We start from the raw sequence: 24,858 nt of genomic DNA on the forward strand, positions 1-24,858 counted from the left end.
CCACTCTGTCTGCCGTATTCTCTCTCTGTTATTTCCTTATTAGGATGCTGGTGGGCGTAGTTGGGAGGGTCGTCAGCTACATGGGAAACACCTGGGCCCGGTGTCTCCCAGGATAAATACACCACTTCCCCATTCATGGAGGAGACTCTCTCCATGCAGACACCTTTATGGATTTTGTTGTGTTTCTTGGTGGTTTTTGGGTTGTTTGCGACAACATCTTTCAACACCCTGCATTATCACATTCATGCATGCAAAACACTCACTTACACTACTGATTACTGATTACACACACCATTGTATATTTTCCTTAGTTGCTTTAGTTAATAAATATATATTTTGTTACGCCTTATCTCCACGTTGTCTCCCTTTTGTTACGGGCTTTGAGCCGGTTCGTGACAAGAGCACCAAGTCTAGGTCCAAGAGGCTTCTAAAACTGCTTCAACCCCCAAGCCATAAGACTCCTAAACTTCTAATCAAATGGCTACCCAGACGATTTACATTGCCTGCTCCACCCCCTGCCTCTTCTAAGCTGCTGCTACTCTCTGTTATTTTCAATGCATAGTCACTTTAATAACCCTACCTGCATGTACATATTACCTCAAATTACCTCGCACCCGGGTCCCTGCACATCGACTCTGTAACGGTACCACCTGTATATAGCCCCGCTACTGATATTTACTGCTGTTCCTTAATTATTTGTTATTCTTAGCTCTTACTTTTTTTGTATTTTCTTAAAACTGCATTGTTGGTTAAGGGCTTGAAAGTAAGCATTTCACTGTAAGGTCTACACCTGTTGTAATCGGCACATGTGACAAATAACATTTGATATGATTTGAGTTTGATTAGTCAGAGAGTGCCTCTCCACAATTGTTCCTTTGAATCAATAGTGACAATTATAAGTCAAGAGCAACATCCGTGAGAGCATGCCAACTCGACCCTGTTGATTGCTTTACCCTTTGTTTAAAATTGAATTATTCAACGTGTTAACCGAGAATCAATTTCCATCAAATCTGATTTTCCTTTCGTCCCCAGGGGGATATGGTAGGACACTGCATTTACAAAATGAATACTGCCATAATTAGGAAGCCATTTGCAAAAATCGATAGCCTAGTACAATGCATAACAAAAGGTGAGGGAGGATCCAGACAACAAGAAAGCATTAAGCAGTGGTGTGCTGGGGCTAAGTGTAAATGGGCCTGTGCTTAGAATAACTTCAGGGATGATTAAGCTGCAATCCAAAGAAACTTTGGGGGGCAAAATAAGGCCAAACAACAAAGATTGTTAATTGGATCAATTGTGTCACCACATTCAAAAGAGCCAACCTTGTCCCCTTCAGACTACTTTGTGATGACTTGCAGATCAACCGAACACAAGTGTTGAAACATTATTTATACTCAGTGGTAGGATCTTTGAAAAAAAGACAAGTGAGATACTGGTATTTATTTATTCTTATTTAACTAGGGAAGTCAGTTAAGAACAAATTCTTACTTACAATGACAGCCTACCCCAGTCAAACCCTAACCCGGACAACGCTGGGCCAAATGTGCACCGCCAAATGGGACTCCCAATCATGGCCGGTTGTGATAGAGCCTGGAATCAAACCAGGCATTGCATCTCAGTGCTAGAGGCGTCACTACAGACCCTGGTTCGATTCCCCGAGTGTGTGCACCTATCAGAAGTCCACGAAGTACATGTTTATGAATGTGGTGTTAACCTCCTAGAGTCGATTGACACATTTGTGCGTCAATCTTAGTTACATAACAAAAAATCCCCATCAAAATCTGTCAGTTTAAGCTAGAGATATTTTGCCTTGGATCCGTCTCAATACACCAAGTACTTCTGAATCTGCGATGAAACGTGGCAAAGAAAGCCACAAGTGTCAGGAGACTCGTCTGACGTCGGTACCGTCGATGTGCCAACTTCTGTCTGGTAGCATCCAAACTATTTAGGCTACAAACTAATAGGAACCCAATGTGGAAAGGGGAGATTCTCACGAACTCGATGGAGTTCTCCATTTTGCTCTACGACCCTCACAAATGTCACTTGTCCGAAGGTAACCGGTAACGGATAAATAAATTAAAAAGTGGGGAAGTATGAAGGTAGTTTTGTGACTACATAAAAAAAGGGGTTAAATACTGTATGTTATGTTTAAAGAATTAACCACCAGGTCCTCACATGTTTCTTTTACATTAACATGGTACATATTGTTTTCATTACACTTATGATGAACACAAAATGACTGTATGCTGTCATACAACAACGGCATCCTTAACACAGAGCATCACATGGTCGACATTAACAGCAGTCACTATTCTTAGTTCCTTGTATAACGAACATGTAACCAGGCTATGGAAGAAAGTAATCTTTTCCTCTATCAGGAAATGCTAAATGCTCCGAAGCGCCACCTTCGCCCAGAAGATTGATCACGCTTTGTGATTGAAGATGAAAATATGATCAATTATTGGCCTAGATGTTATGCCAAACCATGTCAAATGAAGGCTTTAAACCTATTAGGCTTAATGTGGTAATATAACTGAGACCATCTTTTGCACGGATCTACTCATACTACTTTAGTGGGCAAATATATAAAGCAGCCCAGCATGGTCCATTATCTTAAATATATACCAATGTCGGCACAAAAAGACAGAACTATATCACAGTTAAATGTGCTTTCCAACAGGTCCCAGCATTAATGTTATTGCACTTAGCTTGATAAAGTGTGCCTGATTCTATCGTTTTTATTTACTTTTAACAGCTAGAAGGCCAAATCAAATGAAAATAGGAAATCGCCTTCTATTTATCCTCAGAGACTGCTACCTGGCTCTAAAATGTAGGCAAAACACATTAGTGACAAATTAAATGCTTTGAAAGGCTGGTCATGGCTCACATCAACACCATTATCCCAGAAACCCTAGACACACTCCAATTCGCATACCGCCTCAATAGATGACACAGATGACGCAATCTCAATCACACTCCACATTGCCATTGCACACCTTGACCAAAGGGAACACCTATGTGAGAATGCTGTTAATTGATTACAGCTCAACGTTCAACACCATAGTGCCCACAAAGCTCATCACTAAGCTAAGGACCATGGGACTAATCACCTCCCTCTGCAACTGGATCCTGGACATCCTGACGGGTCATCCCCAGGTGGTAAGGGTAGCAACACCACATCTTCCACACTGATCCTCAACACGGGGGCCCCGCAGGGTTGTGTGATTAGTCCCCTCCTGTACTCCCTGTTCACCAACGACTGTGTGGCAAAGCACGACTCCAACACAATCATTAAGTTTGCTGATGACACAATGGGGGTAGGCCTGACCGACAACGATGAGACAGCCGATAGGGAGGAGGTCAGAGACCTGGCAGTGTGGTGCCAGGACGACAACCTCTCCCTCAACGTGAGCAAGACAAAGGAGATGATCATGGACTACAGGAAAAGGAGTGCCCGAACACGCCCCCATTCACATCGACAGGGCTGTAGTGGAGTGGGTCGAGAGTTTCAAGTTCCTTGGTGTCCACATCAACAACAAACTATTATCATAACTCTCCTGTGATGATCTGAAGGATCAGGTTACAGTGGGTCTGCTCTACAGGGTGCTCTCAATTCAATTCAATTCAATTCAAGGGCTTTATTGGCATGGGAAACATGTGTTAACATTGCCAAAGCAAGTGAGGTAGACAACATACAAAGTGAATATATAAAGTGAAAAACAACAAAAATTAACAGTAAACATTACACATACAGAAGTTTCAAAACAGTAAAGACATTACAAATGTCATATTATATATATATACAGTGTTCTAACAATGTACAAATGGCTAAAGGACACAAGATAAAATAAATAAGCATAAATATGGGTTGTATTTACTCTTGGAGGAGGAGAGCGGGAAGTCGCTGTTTTATGGTCAGTCATAAAATGCACTGCTCCTATGCTCTGTAATGTAAACTGTGGAACACAGAGACACTTGGACATCAAAAGTTTGAAAAATTAAACAATATTTCTATTTTTGAGAATGTGGGTGTGGTCCTTGGAAACTTAAGGGACAGTCATGGTGAGCGTGTTTCATTTGGTGATCTCATGAAAGACAGGAAACATTCATTACTGTGTCCTTGGTTGTGTACACTTCTTAATTATGGGATTCACATCTAGATATTGTGAAACGTATGTGATTAAACATGGAACAATTTGTGCAAAGATGTAATGTGATGTTAACCTTCTAAATGAGAAAATATGGGTTTTCATATGAAGTTAACCAAATCAATGGCCACGCCCAAGTGAGCATAGACATTAGGTCGGCATCATGGACTGCCCTTTTCTCAGAGGTGTGTAAAACCATGTCCTACAACATTTACATGAAGTCGGAGAACGCTGTGATGGAGTCCCCATGTTGGAATGGCTACAATTCTATAGGCCATTAGACCAGAAAATATGGAGCTGATGTTACATGTTGAAATGGTTAAGAACTACAACTCTTATAGGTCACGGAGACCATACAGCTGTAGTTTTGGCTACACGGCTGGAAATGGTTAAACTCTGAGACTAATCGATCACTACACAACAAGAGCAAATCCTAGACGTATAATTACTAGTCCGCAGCTGGAAATTACAAAAGTCTAGTACGAGAATACCGTCAACCACGGAAGCATCTATTCTATGCAACAACCATCTGTACACCTGACGTATCCATTACAACAGACACTATCCAGAGCCGCTGAGAAAGCAACAACTACGAAATACATTATGATCTCTGGGGAAGTTAACCAGAGACTCTGATGAACTGACTCTCCAGCATACGGGCCGGCGATTCTCACAGAGAAGACAACAACATATGGGCATAAATATATATACATTGCATTGATTCTCGAATGAGCGGCCATGTGCAAAGGATTAGCATTTCGATGAATATACAGTTGAAGTCGGATGTTTAAATGTATTTGGCTAAGGTGTATGTGAACTCAGTTTTTCACAATTCCTGACATTTAATCAGAGTAAAAATGCCCTGTCTTAGGTCAGTTAGGATCACCATTCCAATATAAGAATGTGAAATGTCAGAATAATAGCAGAGAGAATGATTTCTTTCAGCTTTTATTTCTTTCATCACATTCCCAGTGTGTCAGAAGTTTACATACACTCAATTAGTATTTGGTAGCATTGCCTTTAAATTGTTTAACTTGGGTCAAGCGTTTCGGGTAGCATTCCCACAATAAGTTATGTGAATTTTGGCCCATTTGCCCTGACAGAGCTAGTGGAACTGAGTCAAGTTTGTAGGCCTCCTTGCTCACACGCGTTTTTCAGTTATGCCCACAAATTTTCTATAGGATTGAGGTCAGGGCTTTGTGATGGCCCTCCAATACCTTGACTTTGTTCTCCTTAAAACACAACTATGCTTAGGGTCATTGTCCATTTGAAGACCAATTTGCGACCAAGCTTTAACTTCCAGACTGATGTCTTGAGGTGATGCTTCAATATATCCACATCATTTTCCTGCCATCTATTTTGTGAAGTACATCAGTCCCTCCTGCAGCAAAGCACCCCCACAACATGATGCTGCCACCCCCGTACTTCACGGTTGGGATGGTGTTCTTCGGCTTGCAAGCCTCCCCTTTTTCCTCTAAACATAACGATGGTGATTATGGCCAAACAGTTCTATTTTTGTTTAATCAGACCAGAGGACATTTCTCCAAAAAGCACGATCTTTGTCCACATGTGCAGTTGCAAACCGTATTCTGGCTTTTTTATGGCGGTTTTTGAGTAGTGGCTACTTCCTTGCTGAGCGGCCTTTCAGGTTACGTTGATATAGGACTCGTTTTACTGTGGATATAGATACTTTTGTACCTGTTTCCTCCAGCATCTTCACAAGGTCCTTTGCTGTTGTTCTGGGATTGATTGGCACTTTTCGCACCAAAGTACGTTCAGGAGACAGAACGTGTCTCCTTCCTGAGCAGTATGACAGCTGCGTGGTCCCATGGTGTTTATACTTGCCTACTATTGTTTGTACAGATGAATGTGGTACCTTCAGGTGTTGGGAAATTGCTCCCAAGGATGAACCAGACTTGTGGAGGTCTACAATTTTTTTCTGAGGTCTTGGCTGATTTCTTTTGATTTTCCCATGATGTCAAGCAAAGAGGCAGGTAGACCTTGAAGGTAGACCTTGAAAAACATCCACAGGTACATCGCCAATTGACTCGAATGATATCAATGAACCTATCAGAAGCTTCTATAGCCATGACATAATTTGACATAATTGACATAATTCCAAGCTGTTTAAAGGCACAGTCAACTTAGTGTATGTAAACTTCTGCCCCACAGGAATTGTGATACAGTGAATTTTAAGTGAAATAATCTGTCTGTAAACAATTGTTGTAAAAACGACTTGTGTCATGCACAAAGTAGATGTCCTAACCGACTTGCCAAAACTATAATTTGTTAACAAGAAATTTGTGGAGTGGTTGAAAAACGAGTTTTAATGACTCCAACCTAAGTGTATCTAAACTTCCGACATCAACTGTAATTATCAACTGTGTGTTGTCAATCCATTTTGTCTCTCCCGCTCTTTTCTGGCTCCACCCCTTTCAATTGTCTAGCAAGCAGTCATACCGGTTTAGCCCACTAGGGACTTATCAATGCATTGTGTTAGTAACCAATATCTACTATTTGTTTGTTATGTATTTCTTTGATTATTTAGTTAGTAAATAAATAATTAAGCCAATTTGTATATTGCCGATTCATCATTTAGGCTAGGGTTTGTGCAGATATCCAAGGGTTTGCGACGTTCAGTAATGAGAACTGATGAGGTAATAACGATACATTAATAGAAGACTAATCGATAAGATATGACAATTTCTGAAGAGTTGATTCAGGAAATAGAGACTCCATAAACATTTTCCCGTGGTGCCCCGATTTCCTGGTTAATTAAAGTTTACATGATTAGTTTAATCAAGTAATAATAATTACACATAGAGAATTGATTTGATAAAATAACAGTCATCACATTTAATGATAGTCCAGGCACAACACTATCATTGTCCAAACACACCAAGAAAGTTGCGAAGAGGGCACAACAATGATTTTTCCGTCTCAGGGGACTGAAAGATTTGTCATGGTTACCCAGATCCTCAAAAAGTTCTACAGCTGCTCCATCAAAAGCATCGTGACCATTTGCATCACCGCCTGGTATGGCAACTGCTCGGCATCAGACCGTAAGGTGCTACAGAGGGTAGTTCATCACTGGGGCTAAGCTTCCTGCCATCCAGGACCTATATGCTAGGCAGTGCCATAGGAAGGCCCAAAAAATTGTCAGACTCCAGTCACCCAAGTCATAAACGATTCCATCTGCCACTGCACGGCAAGTGGTAACGGAGCACCGAGTCTAGCTCCAAAAGGCTCCTTAACAGCTTCTACCCCAAGCCATAAGGCTGCTGAAAAATTTATCAAATGGCCACCCAGAGTATTTGCATTGACCCCCCCCGTTGTTTTTACACTGCTGCTACTCGCTGTTTATTCTCCATGCATAGTCACTTGACACCTACCTACATGTACAAATTACCTCGACTAACCTGTACCCCTGCACATTGACTCGATACCGGTACCCCCTGTATCCTTTTTTGCTTTGGATTATTTCGTAAATATTTTCTTAACTCTATTTTCTTAAAACTGCATTGTTGGTTAAGGGCTTGTAAGTAAGCATTTCACAGTAAGGTCTACACATGTTGTATTCGGTGCATGTGACAAATACAATTTTATATAATCATGGGTACCTTTGCCCAGTGATGGGCAAAAATATTGCTGCCATATTTGGCAATGACAGAATCCCATCTCCATGGCACTGTAATGCAGCAACATATACAAGTTAAACTGTACATATAATTTTGGCATTTTTCTATTGGTTTTGTCTACACATAAAATGGATCCATCACTGAAGTTGATAATCAAGCTGTAAAAAGGATGCATTTGAAAACTACAGTTTAATGTAGTGGTCCCCCAATCAGCTTTCTGCCAATCAGGGAAAAATGTTGAAATCATTGGTGTAAGCATATCTTTTATGCATATCATACCTTATCTAAATATATTTTTTATGGCTTTGCATTTAAGCAATTTATTTAACAAAGCATATCCAAAGATTTTTTGGATAACTACCCTAAACTGGATCCATATCTACAGTATATTGCAAATAGGTCTATTGTAAATAGGACATTTTGAAGATGTCTCGTATCGTCTTTCAAAGAACAAACCATCTTAAAGTTTTTACCAGTGTGCTGGGCACGACCACCTCACTCACTCTGTGGTGTTTAGGTTTGATGGTTTGTGTTTAGTCCCAAGGCTGTTGACTTACCCGGCTTGTACTCCTTTGTTCTTGTTCACGTTGATGGTGGTGATGGAATGCTTTGCCCCGGACTGCACCTCCCAGTCCACAGTCCACTGGGCATTCTTTGACTTGGTTTGCAGAAGATTCACCCCTTTCTTTGCCTTGACCCTGTAATCGACAGATAAAAGGAATAAATCAACTTTATGAACAGTTCATGATTTATCTGCGAGGTCAGAGGTTGTCGGTTTGTTTTTATACTATAGTTCCATCATGTGCACTGTAATACATTGGGGCAAATGCAATTTCAAAAGATCAATCATTGAAAGTAAATGTAGATCTGTGGTCACCAACCGGTCGATTGCAGCATTCCTAGTCAATCATTAAACATTTCTGTAGAATAGTTAACGATAAAGCCTTGCGCTCCTTGTGCTGTTGGAGGTAGATGCACTTGATTCAGAAGCCCTGCATACCGGGTAGGCAAAGTTTTCTCATTTTGAACCATTTCATTTGCCTGAAGGGAGCTGAATCAAGCTAAATCAAGTGTGCCTACTGCACTGGCTAATCGGATAGCTTCAATCACTGAGCCTACAGCTTCCACATCCCCACAGAAAAGTTTGATAATAGCCTACATGAGATTTCATAAGTTTTAAAACCATAACCATAGAGAGATTGTCAAAGAATACAGCAAAGAGACGAGTTCATGTTTTTATTCAGCACCGTCAACACTTTTTTAATTCAAGACTTTTGCAAAACATAAGACGTGCTTCTCCTACTTCCACTCGCGCTACAACCAGCACTGCAGCTACAATGAATGTTTCAGTAGACATGAATTTTCATTATTAGCAGCTTGTCGTGTCTATTTTTAGATTGAGGAATATTTCACCTTCTCTGGTTTATAGGAACAACATGAATTTGTGCATTAGGCATAGAAAACCTGGTGCGACTCAAGTTTCACCATCAGGTTAGGCTTACTGCACAAACATAATTCCTACAGAACTATTTTTATTAGGTTAATGTTGCATAGGCTTACATTTTTAAAGTCCTGTTAAAAACAATAATCTGAGCGGTAGATCTCCACTTGCTTTTTGATTCCGAAAGTGACCTCGACTCCGAAAAGGTTGGTGATCGCTGATGTATATGGACAATGTGGTGATACAGCTTATCTAAAGACAAAGGCTATTGCACTCGAGAGTATTTCTCATCCAGCCAACTGTATATTAAGCATCAGGTAAATTATAAAAATCCACTCCATATTCTTTGGTTCCATAATCTTTTGAGAGAGCTTGAATATTGTACTGCACAAGGGTTTTTAAGACTATGATCCATTTCAGTGACTCTGATTAATTCCCCCATATAAATGAGAGGGTATGAGGAATGTGAATTGAGCTTGCCCTAGCACTCGCACAAAGCCGAGTAATGAGTGAGTGTAGCAAATCAGAAAGGTTCAGCTGTGACTAGTAATAAGCACTGATTCTGTAATACTCTCGCCAGCTTTGTAGCTCTGATAGAGGAAAATGGAGGAGCCTGTGTGAACTACTTCGGCTAAGACATTATTTATTAATTCCACACAGATGCCGTCTGCCATGGCAACTTCTATTAAGCACTGCGCTGAAGTGGATGACTGCTAAACAAGAGCGGTTAGCTCTAAATGCTCCTAATCCTTCAAGGCCATATAGCGAAAATGTTTTGAGTACAAACATGCTCTGAAAGAGCATTTAAGAAATGACTTCTCTTTAACCCTCAATGTGTTTTAATTAACTGTTGTATGTAACCTTGTATGTAACTTATGGAGAATCATCTTGTTTAGCACATTTAGCTAACCTGGATTGGTGCATAGCTCTTCATCCATCTAGTCTTGAATACATTTCTCAGATTGTCAAAGAGTGTGGTTAACACGTTCAAACACAACAATCCAGTGATGGCTCTATGCAACGGAAAGCAACTATATTGAGTGACGGGCGCTCCTTGCCTCTGGATCATGAACAGCAATCTCAACAATCATCTCGAGCACTCCAATATCTATCTTGTTTATCACTCCAAGTAAACAGCTTTGAGGTTTGACAGTCAGTACAGAGCCTTGCAGCTGAAGAGCCGGAGGAAAAGAGAAGGAAGAAAACCTGGCTGGCAGGGATATGTTCTTAAGAGGGGCATGCTGGGAAAATTAGAATGTTCAAGCCAAGGAGATATCAGAGGGGATCGCAAATCAAAAACCTGCAACTGGCAATGTTCACATCTGATACAGAATTGACTCATATCTTTGTTGCAGTGCGGTGGCAGACACAGCTGTGAACCAAATTGTGTGTTTTGCAGAGGTTTGATGGTAACTAATTAACATAACATGATGATGCGTACAGTTAAGGCTTGTCAAAACAGCAAACTCCTTCCCATTGTGCAACTTTGGAGGGATGAGAGTCAGCAGTATGCCTGGCAGGTTGTTCTGCGACCTATACATCGGAATTCTGACCATATTTATTCAGGCTCTTGTAATCATATATCAATTAGATTTTATAACTAGGCAAGTCAGTTAAGAACAAATTCTTATTTACAATGACGGCCCCTTGTTCAGGGGCAGAATGACAGATTGTCTCCTTGTCAGCTCGGGGATTCGATCTAGCAACCTTTCAGTTACTGGCCCAATGCTCTAATCACTAGACTACCTGCCACCCCAAGGCTGACCAAACACTTAAAAAGGGTGACAGCAAATTAATTGAGGGGGTGAATCTTTCTGCCGGCTTAACCCTCAACTGGTTTCAAACGCTCCCTCCCTGTGAACTGCCTGCTCCCTCTGCACTACCTCCATTTGCCTTTAAACTGCCTGCTCCCTCTGCACTACCTCCATTTGCCTTTAAACTGCCTGCTCCCTCTGCACTACCTCCCTTTGCCTTTAAACTGCCAGCTCCCTACGCACTCCCTCCCTTTGCCTTTAAACTGCCAGCTCCCTACGCACTCCCTCCCTTTGCCTTTGAACTGCCTGCTCCCTCTGCACTACCTCCATTTGCCTTTAAACTGCCTGCTCCCTCTGCACTCCCTCCCTTTGCCTGTGAACTGCCTGCTCCCTCTGCACTACCTCCATTTGCCTTTAAACTGCCTGCTCCCTCTGCACTCCCTCCCTTTGCCTTTAAACTGCCAGCTCCCTACGCACTCCCTCCCTTTGCCTTTAAACTGCCAGCTCCCTACGCACTCCCTCCCTTTGCCTTTGAACTGCCTGCTCCCTCTGCACTCACCTGATGACTGGACCATGACCAAGAGAGGCTGCAGCTCCCTGTTTTTCAATGAGGCCTAGGTTTACTCTTATCTCCCGCTCTACGCTGCTGCCCGGCCTCTGAAAAAACACCTTCATTTTCAAATGGTAAATCTCTGAAGGTGCAAGGCAAGATTTGAATCTCTGTACGCAGTTATCGCACGCATCTTTCCCTAGGGAGTGAATCTGTGTGGAGGAACGGTGCACACCTGGAGTGTGCCCTTTCCAAACAGTAAACCCACAAACAGAGTTGGATTGGTTTGGTTCAGATGAAAGAAGACGGCTCTAAAGATCTAGCCCAGCTCCAAGTGTCACCTTCAGTACCAAGCTATGATTAGCAGAATACCTCCCAGTAAACAAGACAGAACACAGTGGGACTCTAACTGTTCAAAGTTGGCAAGGAGTCAACACCAAGACTTGGTTGTTAATGTGGTTTCAAGCCATCTGAATCAATGGCTTATAGGCAGTATTAATCCAGGTAGTGTAACGGGCTGAATGTTTATTCTTCACATTTACACCAGTCAAATTACAGCAAAGAGAAGGTTTTAACTGGAAACGAAAATATTAATAGAAACACTGTTGATTGTTCTTTAGGTGCAAGTCTAGCGCCCAATCCAGCCATATCCGCCTCTTCCCTCACTTTCCTTCCTCGTTTTCAGGCTCTCCCAGACACAACTCTCCTGTGTGTGAAATTATCCAGCATCCACAACAAATCCTTTGTTTAGAGACCACTCACAGATTGCACATCAGTTTTTTGGCAGTTGTTAGAGGTAGCATGTTGCGGTGAGGAGTGACAAAAACAAACATTTGACCATGTTGGCGGTAACAACAGCTCACAGATAAAGTGATTTGCCAACGTTGGGAGGCCAACGTTGGGCTTTCACGTCGGTGCCCTTGGCAGACCTCGATAAGCAAATGCAGGGGAAAAAGTTAATAAATAGGAACTAAAATGTCATCACTAGAATTTCTCCAAGGCATAATCTGCACTCCCTTTTGCTCTACTGCAAAAACAGGACCTCTTCAACAACTAAATTTGGTCAGCAAAGCCTTTTTCCACTCATCCGTCGACTGAAGCTCCATTCGTTTCTCTGATAGGCCACATTAGAGACAACTTCTCCATTTGGAGTTCTGCAGTCAAAACAAATTCCCATTCCATGACAATATATTATTTGGCTATCAATGTATGCTTGTCCTTGGCCCTGTGCTTGATGCAGTGCCCGTTTCATGTGATGTGATTCAATTCTTGACATAACAGCTCGGCATGATAAGTTTAAGGAAGCTTGCGAAACCTTATTATATGTTTCCAGGATTTTGCACCCTTGAATTGGCAGCTTTTTAAAAAAATGTTACTTAACTAGGCAAGTCAGTTAAGAACAAATTCTTATTTACAATGACGGCCTTCCCCAGCCAAACCCGGACGATGCCAATTGTGCGCCGCCCTATGGGACTCCCAATCACGGCAGGATGCGATACAGCCTGAATTCGAACCAGGGACTGTAGTGATGCCTCTTGCACTGAGATGCAGTGCCTTCGACCGCTGCGCCACTCGGGAGTCCGAGTTTGATGTAATGTGAGGCCTAAACATATTCCGGTACCACTCCACTTAAGCCATGAATTGCACTGACAGAGCTATTATTTCAAAACTGCCACAACAACCATGGATTATGTTTACAAGGTGCGCTGCAAGTGACTGCTGTAGAAAATAGCACAAGAGACTATTAAAATAACCTTTTAACCACAAAGGTACCATTCAACCGGGGTTCATTGAAGGTCCACAAGCAGTTCATGAGTAGTTATTTATTGAATTGTGATCTCAGATATTGTGTATGCCAGACCTTGAGACTCACTGTTCGGCATTAAAATACAATGTTGACCATAGTCCTTTCTGATACCCCTCATACCTGTACATTATATCAAAAGTAAAGTCTCGTCAGGCCCAAAGTTGACTAAAGAGATAGAGAGAGTGAGAGAGAGACCTTAGTTTTACATCGCCTCGGGGGAGCAGCACATGCCTCCTGCTCATTATTGTGGGAATATGAGAGGAACATCAATACGAGGATGTGTCAACCTCCCTCTCTAGCCATGTGGACATTCTGCCATAATTGGCAGCGGGCAGCCATCAGGACAGATGTTCGCTTTGCAAAGAGATGCCTGGCACCCCAAAAAGATTGGATGCACTTGTCACACTGCTGATGCTCGTCTGATGGTAAACCGAGTGGCCAGCCTAGGCCATGTGACGGGGCAGCCGCCACGGGTCGGGAATTATCAGCATCTTCAGTAATCTCTCGCTAAAACAAAAGACGATATGGGACGTGGACAGCGAGGGATGACCCGACAGTCAGGATTTACACTAATCTGACAAATCATCTGAGGAGAAAAGGACCAAAGGCACGTATAATAGTTTTCTTGGGGCTCTTTCGAAGATGCAGAGTATAGGAGCGTATAACTGTCGATCTGACATGAGCATGTGTAAAGTGTATCAATCTGAGAAAAACAGTTTTGACAAAAGCAGGAAAGGGTAACCGAATAATTACGATCATGTTTGTATTCGTAACTATCCAACTACCAGTCTCAAAATGCAAAACAACTTTTAAGTTATCCTGATTATTTGAGCTGATAAAAGTTTGCACTTAATTTGATCAGCTTTACACCTGACCCGTTGTTTTGACTCATCTAGCGGTCATGGCAGGGTTAAGTAGTTTCCGCAGACCAAATAGGCAATGAGAAAAAAGGGTAGAAAACCAAAACAGAGAAGATGTAGAGCTGCCTCATTACAATCAAAACAAGAGTTTCAACAGCTGTTTCAAATATGGCTCCTGACTACTTACAATGAAATGCAATTACAGTACCCAAAACAGAGGCTGCCTGGGAGGGAGGAGGGGTTGAGAGAGCAGGTTACGGCTCCTGTCTTATCTTTAAGTAGTGAGGTGGGCTGATGTGTTTCCCTCAAGTGGAGACTCCATTATCTGCGCCCTGATGGCACTGATGCAAATGCAGCCATCTGCACACACACACAAACCACAGACATGCAGGTGCACACACTCAGGCACACAAACACATATCCTGATGGCACTGATGCATGCAGCTATCTGCACACACAAACACTTATGCACACACACACACACACACACACAAACCACAGATACACACACACACACAGGCACTGCATGACGGTGGTAGGGACAACGGTGGCTGGGAATCCGTCCTCCTGGAAAACAATTATTCTAAGTAGTTTTCCCATCAGCCGAAGCCATGAGCAGAAGACCCTCGGGTGAGCCAGAACCTTTCTGTGGAGGCAATCGGGGAAAAGCCGCTCTCCAATTTATTTGATAAGGCGAGTGGAACTGAGTGCTGCCAACAGCCGAAGAGAACAAGAAAATCAGGGCTTCTCTGAAACCAAGTTGCTGACATTTTCAGAGTTCACATCAGAGAGAGAGAGAGAGAGACAGAGAGAGAGACAGAGAGAGAGAGATGTTTGCACATATATGAATGCTGCCAGAACAAAAGCAAGTTGTCACATTGTGATTGGATACTCGGTTACTCTCTGTGAGGAATCTGAATACCGATACACTTGACAAGGTAAAATGATTTTCAGGGTGGGGGAGCTTTGACGATTACACCGGAAGCAGTGTGAGATTAAGTGCTGGGGAGAAGTCTATTATTGTTATGCGGTTCAGAGAGCTTCTCCATCCGTCTTGATGCGGCGTCTCATCTCTCGACCCCTCTTGCCAACAGGAAATAAACATTAGCGCCATATTCATTTGATGTCGAGATAAATGTCATTTTGAGCACTTCTAAAGATCAACGAAATATCAGATTATATCCAGTGCTCATTGAATGTCAGAGGAAATACAGGAGACCTGGGATGGACTGACAGAGTAAGGAAACAAGAGGACAAAAGGGACAATCCCTCGATTTGGGTCAGCTTAGTTTTGGAAGGCCCCACATACATCTTAAAGCATCTGGTAAAAAAATTAAAACTAAAAGAGAAAAACAAATCCCACCAATTGATTGAACGATTACACACAATGATAACAGTGGGGATAGGCGAGCACACGGCTTCCCAACGCAAACCTAGAGCTTCTAAACAGTGATGCCTCATGCTGTTGTTGCTGCTGTGAGTGGGCCAGTTCTGTTCTCCAAAGGAACCCTCTTTTCATCCTTTTCTCTCACGCACCAACTCTCATTATGTTCACACTGTTCTGTCAACCATACTACCCCTTTCTACTCCCATGCATGATTCCCTTCCTCCTTCACCCCCTCGCCCCTTCCTCACTCACTGTCTATCCTCTTCAATAAATCACTTCCAACACATAGCTGTTCAATTAAAATTTTACTAGATATTGCTGGGGGCACTAACCTACTACGCCGGGTGCCATGGTAAACCATCATGTAGTAGTCATGGCCTGTATTGACCAGCGCCTTTAAAGATAATTGCATTTTCATATCTCCCCAGCGAAATGGAGAGCCGTCTTCTTTATAGACAGTAAATGGAGACGACAGCTACTCACTGGTGCAACCTCCTCCTTTACTGCCCTGCAACACAGACTCTCAGACTCATAGTTCTACTATATGGGTGTTGTGGAAGTGCAATACCATGAAGGAGCCACCTGGTGGCCCTCTGCTCACTGGGAGAAAGGGGATTGCAGAAGTGGGGCTATGAGAGGGATACTGGATGGGGAAGGTGTTAAAGTTATATTGGGTGGGGTTTTGGTGTTAATAAATGCAAAATGTGATCCTCACATGATAAGATATGCTGCGATTTCGAGCTGGATTCAAAAGGACAATTGCTAGTTTGCCATATACCCTATCTGGACTGTGTTCATCTTTTTCCCATTTCTAGACTTCAGGCAGGTGCTTCAGACCCACATAGCCAGGTGATTTATCAACAAATGATACTCAGTTTGGGCAATGTCTCGATAAATGTCATTAAGCATCTCTCTACAAAAAACAAAGATAGAAAAAAAGTTGAAAGGAAATAAAACTAACCAGTAGCACTGCAGCGTAGTTCCAAATGGCATGTTACCATTACTCCCCGTGACCTCCGCCTTAACTCCAGGTGGAAATGTGCCACTGTTTAATATACTCCGACCTGTCCTCACTGCAACCTCGCCCTAATCTATTTCCCCAGGCTGCTGTTAAATCGCTCTGCTTCAGCTCCCTCCATCTGCTCCCTTTCTTACCCTCCCCCTCTCTTAACCCTCCCTTACTGATCCAAATAACTGTGCCTTGAGTTGAACGCTGATTAGGAGGCAGCGCTATCCGGTTCACCACTCTTGGAGTTGGAGGAGGAGAGCAACAGCGTAGGGAGATATATCTGTCTGCATATTGGTTGGTTGGTTCCCCTGGCCAGCGATTACACGCCCATAGTGAATTTGGACAGTCGTTGCCCAGGATGGCCTTTAAAAAAAATCAAAATCAACACATCCAGACCGCCTCAAATGAGGTCTCCATCGACAATCAAAGCAAAATGCGCTGGGTTCTGGTTTTCAATGTCAATATGGGATCTAGGTTACACACCTTCCATATAACTTCATTTTTGAAAACGATGGAGGATGGTTTGTAAAGTGGGAGCGGCTAAGCCAAATGAAGCGTAACGTGGAGGCAGCGCAGTTGATCGGTATTGTAACTGACCCTGATAATGATCACTGGCCATCAAACTGTAAAACTTCAAGCGTGTGCAATAGCTAATAAAAACAATGCGGGATAGTAAAACTCAGCAAAATCACTCAAGGCCTGGTGCATTAGGTGAGGGCTGCGGAATGACTTGGATTGCATTTCAAGAGGTTATTCCACTCCAAAAAACAAACAAACACACACACACACACTTCTCTGCATCTCTGCTAAGATCTGGGTAAAAAATTGAAAGGAATGTGAGTATTATTCAGTTCATTTAGTAATTGCTTGCTTTGTAAAGTCTACCAACCTTGCCAGCAAGCATGCCAGCTAAGATAGTTAGACAAGCTACTCTAACTTGATTGATAGCCTGAAATGACTTCTTGGTAGGAAATTATGAAGTTGGGAGATAGGTTTCCAATCTGAGCTAGCTAAAGCCAATTTCATACAATTGCTAGGTGGCTCGTAGTATTACAGAGAAACAACAAACAATGATATTTTTTAAACAGGACAAATCTGAGGGGCACGTGCCCCTGTGCCCCCTACGGGCATGACACCTCTGAGAAAAAAAACATTGACAGGGGTGACAATGACACCACCCCCTCTTTCAAAAAAGAAAGCTGTGAAATACCTAGACAGCTGAGCTGGAAGAGTGCCTTCGTCGTTGGCGTGACAATTTGCAATCCATGTTACATCAAGGGCTCAGGCCAGATCACGAGGCATCATGGCTGATGAGGGAACATGTACTTTTCACATGCTCAGGGCCATGTGGTTTTTACAGCAAGTTTGCTGAAATGGAAGAAAGCATTATTTCGTGCAACCAGGCTTTTATAAAAGCAGCATAAAACTCTCTCGATCTCACTCTCCTCTTTCTCTCCCTCCTACATGAGACAGCAGAGCAATTAAGGACAAAACCTAACCCTGAGCTGAGCATGCTGACTGTGCCAAACAGGCCAAGCACATTTGGTATTTTCACCCCCTGGACTATTATCGGTGGGGTATTATTTGTCAGAGAGGTAATGTGACACAATGCCTAAGGCATTGACACATCATCTTTCTAAGGCAACTGAAGCCAACAATAGCATTTCAAAGCAATTGACATGAAAATAAACCATTGACACGAAATCACGACAAATAAGACAGGCTAGTCTGATGGAATTACAGTGCATTCAGAAAGTATTCAGACCCTTTGACTTTTTCCACATTTTGTTACATTGCAGCATCATTCTAAAATTGATTAAATAAATGAAAATCCTTAGTAATCTACACACAATACCACTTAATGACAAAGCAAAAACAGGTTTTTAGACATTTTAGCAAATGTATTAAAAATAAAAAACGAATCTACCTTATTGACGTAAGTATTCAGACCTTTTGCTATGAGACTCGAAATTGAGCTCAGGTGCATCCTGTTTCCATTGATCATCCTTGAGATGTTTCTACAACTTGATTGAAGTCCACCTGTGGTAAATTCAATTGATTGGACATTATTTGGAAAGGCACACACCTGTCTATATAAGGTCCCACAGCTGACATTGGATGTCAGAGCAAAAACAAGCCATGAGGTCGAAGGAATTATCCGTAGAGCTCAGAGACAGGATTGTGTTGAGGCACAGATCTGGGGAAGGGTACCAAAACATTTTTGCAGCATTAAAGGCCCCAAAACACACAGTGGCCTCCATCATTCTTAAATGGAAGAAGTTTGGAACCACCAAGACACCTAGAGCTGGCCGCCCGGCAAAACTGAGCAATTGGGTAGAAGGCGCTTGGTCAGGGAGGTGAGCAAGAACCCAATAATCACTCTGACTGAGCTCTAGAGTTGGAGAACCTTCTAGTAGGACAACCATCTCTGCAGCACTCCACCAATCAGGCCTTTATTGTAGAGTGGCCAGACGGAAGCCACTCCTCAGGAAAAGGCACATGACAGCTGCTTGGAGTTTGCCAAAAGGCACCTAAAGACTATCAGGCCATGAGAAACAAGATTCTCTGGTCTGATGAAAACAGAGTTGAACTCTTGGGCCTGAATGCCAAGCATCACGTCTGGAGGAAACCTGGCACCATCCCCTACGGTGAAGCATGGTGGTGGCAGCAGCATCATGCTGTGGGGATGTTTTTCAGAGGCAGGGACTGGGAGAATAGTCAGGATTGAGGGAAAGATGAACGGGGCATGAGGGAAAGATGAACGGGGCAAAGTGCAAAGAAATCCTTGATTAAAACCTGCTCCAGAGAGATCAGGACCTCAGACTGGGGCGAAGGTTCACCTTCCAACAGGACAAACCTAAGCACACAGCCAAGACAATGCAGGAGTGGCTTCGGGACAAGTCTCTGAATGTCCTTGAGTGGCAAAGCCAGAGCCCGGACTTAGACCCAGTCGAACATCTCTGGAGTGACCTGAAAATAGTTGTGCTGCAACGCTCCCCATCTAACCTGACAGAGCTTGAGAGGATCTGCAGAGAAGAATGGGAAAAACTCCCCAAATACAGTTGCACCAAGCTTGTAGCTTCATACCCAAGAGGAATCAATGCTAAAATTGCTGCGGAAGGTGCTTCAACAAAGAACTGAATAGGGTCTGAATACTTACGTAAATGTAATATTTTCATTTTTTTATGTTTTATAAATTAGCAAACATTTCTAAAACCCTGTGTTGGCTTTGTCATTATGGGGTATTGCGTGTAGATTGATGAGGAAAAACATGTTAGACTAATAACATGTGGAAAAAGTCAAGGGGTCTGAATACATTCCAAAGGCACTGTATGCTCCACTTCCAAGTGAGCTTCGTATTTGGGTTTTTCAAGAAAATAAGGGTAAGAAAAAAAAGTTCAAATTCAACCAGTGACTGGGGCTGTTCTATCAAATCTCCATTATAACAAATCAATGTAAAATCATTCAATTCTCATGGAAGGGAACAGGCCCACCAATCAGTTGCCATGGGAACAAATGATGCCGTGAACAAGGCAAATTATTAAATAATGTGTTCCAATTTGTAGGGAAATGAGTTCTGTCAATTGTGTCTCTTGGCAAAATATTTGAGAGACTTAATTTCCTATAGAAAAAAAGACAGAAAGAGAATTAAGCAACGTTCTCCCCCAACTATTTGAACCGCTGTAAGAGTTGTGTGCTGAAAATAAATGAAGACTTCTTTCTCTCTTGTGTTTTGCATATGAAAAGGCAGTTAAATGCCTAGCATCTACTTTGGTATTAAAGATTGAAGTGTCCAAATGTTAGAAGGAGAAGGGCTTGGGTCACGGAAGTCTTGTCTTAGCCTACTGCTGCAAAACCCCATATACTTCCCCACATGCAATTCACAGCATACTTTCGGAATTTTTGTGATCCTCATAGTATCTGGCATCACAGCTGAGCTGTATATCGAAACTCATGTCATTGGATAAAAGGATTACTTTCAGTTGAGTGTTAGAATTTAAAAGCATTGACATTAATGTTGGTGTAATGACTTTGGATGCCAAACTTGATCCCTTTAAATACGAGATTAAACTTTATTAACCTAAAGGGGTGAAAAACGAATGCTGTTTAGTACATATGGTTGAGTTTCACATACTTTGAAAGGTCACATAAAATCACCTTTAATATACGCCAATATAGTATGGTGGCTGGTTCCCAAATTATACAGCTTGATTATACAATATCTTGTTTAATGTCAATACTTCAACTAATATGGCCATATGACATACTGTCATATCAGTATGTAGGCCAGTAATAGTAGCATAGCATTTGTGTTATAATCTCCACCCGGCACAGCCAGAAGAGGACTGGCCACCCCTCATAGCCTGGTTCCTCTCTAGGTTTCTTCCTAGGTTTTGGCCTTTCTAGGGAGTTTTTCCTAGCCACCATGCTTCTACACCTGCATTGCTTGCTGTTTGGGGTTTTGGGCTGGGTTTCTGTACAGCACTTTGAGATATCAGCTGATGTAAGAATGGCTATATAAATAAATGTGATTTGATTTGATTTAGTAGCAGTAGCTAGCCTCAGCATTAGCCACCAATGAAAAGAGTGGCACTCTCACATACCACCCCCAACTCCCAGAACACCTGGCTCCCTTGTCCTGATCCTAAACACCACATATCATGCCCTGAGGGACTCCTTAGCACAATAATGGCATGCCGAGCCCGAGGTCTGGGGACTTCTGCTGAAACATGGCTGTCTGTTCCAATCGGCTGTCTGCCGTACACAGGGCTCCCCTACTCTGACAACACACAGCCCAAACAGAGGCTTAGTGGGCACACAGTGTGGAGCCACAGAGGGAGAACTCCACCCCGCATGGCTCTTTATGGGTTGTCTAAACGTTCTGGAGGAACAGCTGCTGAGATGAGGGATCAGCTTAGCATCAATTGTTACCCATAGAGAACGAGGCATAGGGAACAAAATCAACAGCACTAGGGTGGCTAGCTGTTGTGTTGGCAGTTTTTATTAGTAAGAATAGATGTAGATTTGATAGTGCCATCTTTTGATCTTATTATAGTGGTAAGCATACCATCTGATGGCCAAAATGGCTGCCAAACACAAGTGAGTATTAGGATTCCAGGAGACCCACCACAACACTGCATCCTATGAGAATCTCTCCATGGTGCATTTGTCTGGAAACACAACCATGCCTTCAAAAGGCAGACATCTTTAGAGTAAGAAACTCACTTTTTTTACCCTAAACAGACACATTTTTTATTCTAGGCAAGAAGGCAGACATGAAGCGCGAGGGAGAGAGAGTCCAATCAGCTATTTCATGGCTGTTTTTACCCTGGGTCTCTTGATTGTCTATTGGGCTTTAATAACTTCAATAAAACGGTAAGGGGGTCATGGCTCTCTCACAGAGCTGAGAGGCTGCGAGACTAAATAGCCATTAGAGAGCATGGGAGGGCATAGGACATATCTATAACAAATCTGCCCCAGTGAGCTGGCAGGCATCAATAATAAGGGGCTCCAGCTTCTCAAATGTATTCTCAATTAAATCAGCCTCACATAATGACCTCGGTTCAAGGGAGGCCAAGGGAACGTCCACTGAGGGTCCTTTGGAAAAAAATAGAGAAACGTGTTTGGTCAGAGCTGTGATGGGGACTTTACCCTAGCCTGCTATGGGGTTGGAGTGCAGTTGCATCAGAATACAGGCGGAGGAAAATATCAACAGTGATATTGCTTGGAGGATGTTAAGGCCAACACAGGTTGAGATGCTCGAGGAATAGAGAGAGGCATTTCACTAACGAGAGGTGGTGAATTGCTTAAAACCAATGTTTTCAGGAACAGTGGAAATACCCTGACATTCAGTTTAGCTGAATACGCAACTGTATACAACTGCAATACAGAAACGTGTTTCTAGTTTCTCTTATCAAAGGTGTGACGAGCAAATCTTTATTTTACCTTATCAATAATTTGTTTCCTTAATATAAACAATGTTCAAACTGCTCACATTTTCATGATACACACTTAGCATTTGCCCTGCTAAGTTTGCTAGCTAACCTTATCACCCCTCAATAGAGGGTAATTAAAATGTTTTGAAACCTGTCACCACTTAGGAAATACACATACAATGGGACACATCCAGCTAATCACTACACCAAATCTGCACTACGCTTCTATTCGAAAAGTGGCCATATTTGGCCATCTTCACCGCTACTTGTGGCGAGGTTGAGCGCCATTTTTTGCATCAGCCAGTAGCCTGACAATCGGCGGTTGATTAATTGATTATGTTATAGAGAGCGAAATAGTGAGCAAGTCTCTGATGCAAATGATTGATTGCATCAGAGACTATTGAGTAATTCTATTGAGTAATTCTGGTGACAAAATCTGTTTAAAGGCAACATTCATCTTGCCGGCGACCATTGAAGGCAGCAACCGCTCAACTAATACTCAACCCAAGGATAGACATCAATATGAGAAAAGTCAGGTTAATCAAGCATCAGTATTGCAGCACTCATACAGTGCATTCGGAAATCTTCTTTGAAAAGATGGCGCCGAAAGATAGGGCAGCCGCGCTTCTAGCCCCTAGGAAACTTTGCAGTATTTAATTTCTTTATGTGTTATTTCGTACACTATTAGCCCAGAAAATTATTTGTGTTATTACATACAACCGGAAAGAACGTTTGAACATGAGAGAGGCGGTAACTCACCAGCATTACGACTTCCCGAATAGGATCCTTTGTTCATACCCCCAGGGCAATTGAACTGAACCCAGAGGCAGATCCAAAACACCGCCGGCGGAGAAGCGTACACCCACCGCATCCAGAGTATATTACTCGCTAATGTTCAGTCTCTGGATAATAAAGTTGACGAGCTCAGGGCGAGGATTTACTTCCAGAGACTGTAACATACTCTGTTTCATGGAAACATGGCTCTCCCTGGATATACTATCTTTGTCCGTACAGCCAGTTGGGTTCTCAGTTCATCGCGCTGACATGAATAAATATATCTCCGGGAAGAAGGAGAGCAGGGGTGAATGTTTCATGATTAACTACTCATGGTGTGATTGAGATAACATACAGAAACTAAAGTCCTTTTGTTCACCCGACCAAGAATACCTCACAATCAACTGATGTCTGTATTACCTCCCAATTTTAGTATTTTTTATTTCACCTTTATTTAACCAGGTAGGCAAGTTGAGAACAAGTTCTGATTTACAATTGCGACCTGGCCAAGATAAAGCAAAGCAGTTCGACACATACAACGACACAGAGTTACACATGGAGTAAAACAAACATACAGTCAATAATACAGTAGAAACAAGTCTATATAAGATGTGAGCAAATGAGGTGAGATAAGGGAGGTAAAGGCAAAAAAAGGCCATGGTGGCAAAGTAATTGAGCACTGGTCTGACCAATCGGAATCTATACTTCAAGATTGTTTTGATCAGGCGGACTGGGATATGTTCCGGGTAGACTCGAACAATAATATCGACGATAGGTTCCGGGTATGTTGTACCCACTGTGACTATTAAAATCTACCCAAACCAGAAACAGTGGATAAATGGCAGGATTTGCGCAAGACTGAAAGTACTATTTGTTCTGTGCGTAATAAAGCGCTATTCTATACCCTCTGCCTCCTGCGCCTGACCCCCGCACCCACTACGCCCAGTGCGTTACAGAAACCAGCACATACATTCAAATGGAGTCAGCAGTAGCAGCGGCCACCCCCCTTCCATCGATGGAGGAACGCGTCCTCCATCATACCACCATCCTCCATCGGATTGGGTCTGCGATAGACCAGATGATGGAGAGAATGGGAGAGGAGTGGTCTCCCCACTTCACCTCCAGCTCCTCCGACGAGTCCGACGAGTCCACCTACTCGATGGAGCGGCGGCTGGATGCCAGGGGTTTCTACTCCAGCTCGAGTTGGACCTGGCTACCGTGAGGCCGACTCCCTCGGGGGAGGAGAGTGTGAGCGTCCTCGTCTCCTGCCTGACGGGTCGAGCTCTGGAGTGGGCCAACGCTGTCTGGAATGGCCCAGACTCGGCGAGGGAGCACTATCTGGAGTACACTCGCCGTTTCCGGGCTGTATTCGACCACCCTCCGGAGGGCCGAGCGGCGGGTGAGCGACTATTCCACCTTAGGCAGGAGACGAGGAGCGCACAGGACTTTGTGTTGGAGTTCCGGACCTTGGCCGCTGGGGCCGGGGGGAAACGACAGGCCCTGATGGACCACTCCGGGAGGCCGTCCGCAGGGAGCTAGCGTGTCGGGACATCA

At 43.0% G+C, this 24,858-nt stretch overlaps 1 protein-coding gene across 2 annotated transcripts in view; it reads right to left on the minus strand.

Annotated features, from left to right (window-relative positions):
- The window catches only part of LOC112258065 (transmembrane protein 132E-like), a 366,342-nt gene that overhangs the window by 59,733 nt on the left and 281,751 nt on the right, over nucleotides 1-24,858 (minus strand). For both annotated transcript variants that reach the window (XM_024432152.2, XM_024432151.2), the window contains exon 3: nucleotides 8,344-8,484. In XM_024432152.2, coding sequence (XP_024287920.1) covers nucleotides 8,344-8,484 — 141 coding nt within the window. The remainder of the gene's footprint in view (nucleotides 1-8,343; nucleotides 8,485-24,858) is intronic.

Source organism: Oncorhynchus tshawytscha, linkage group LG09 (assembly GCF_018296145.1).
Source record: "Oncorhynchus tshawytscha isolate Ot180627B linkage group LG09, Otsh_v2.0, whole genome shotgun sequence".
NCBI classification, from domain to species: domain Eukaryota; kingdom Metazoa; phylum Chordata; class Actinopteri; order Salmoniformes; family Salmonidae; genus Oncorhynchus; species Oncorhynchus tshawytscha.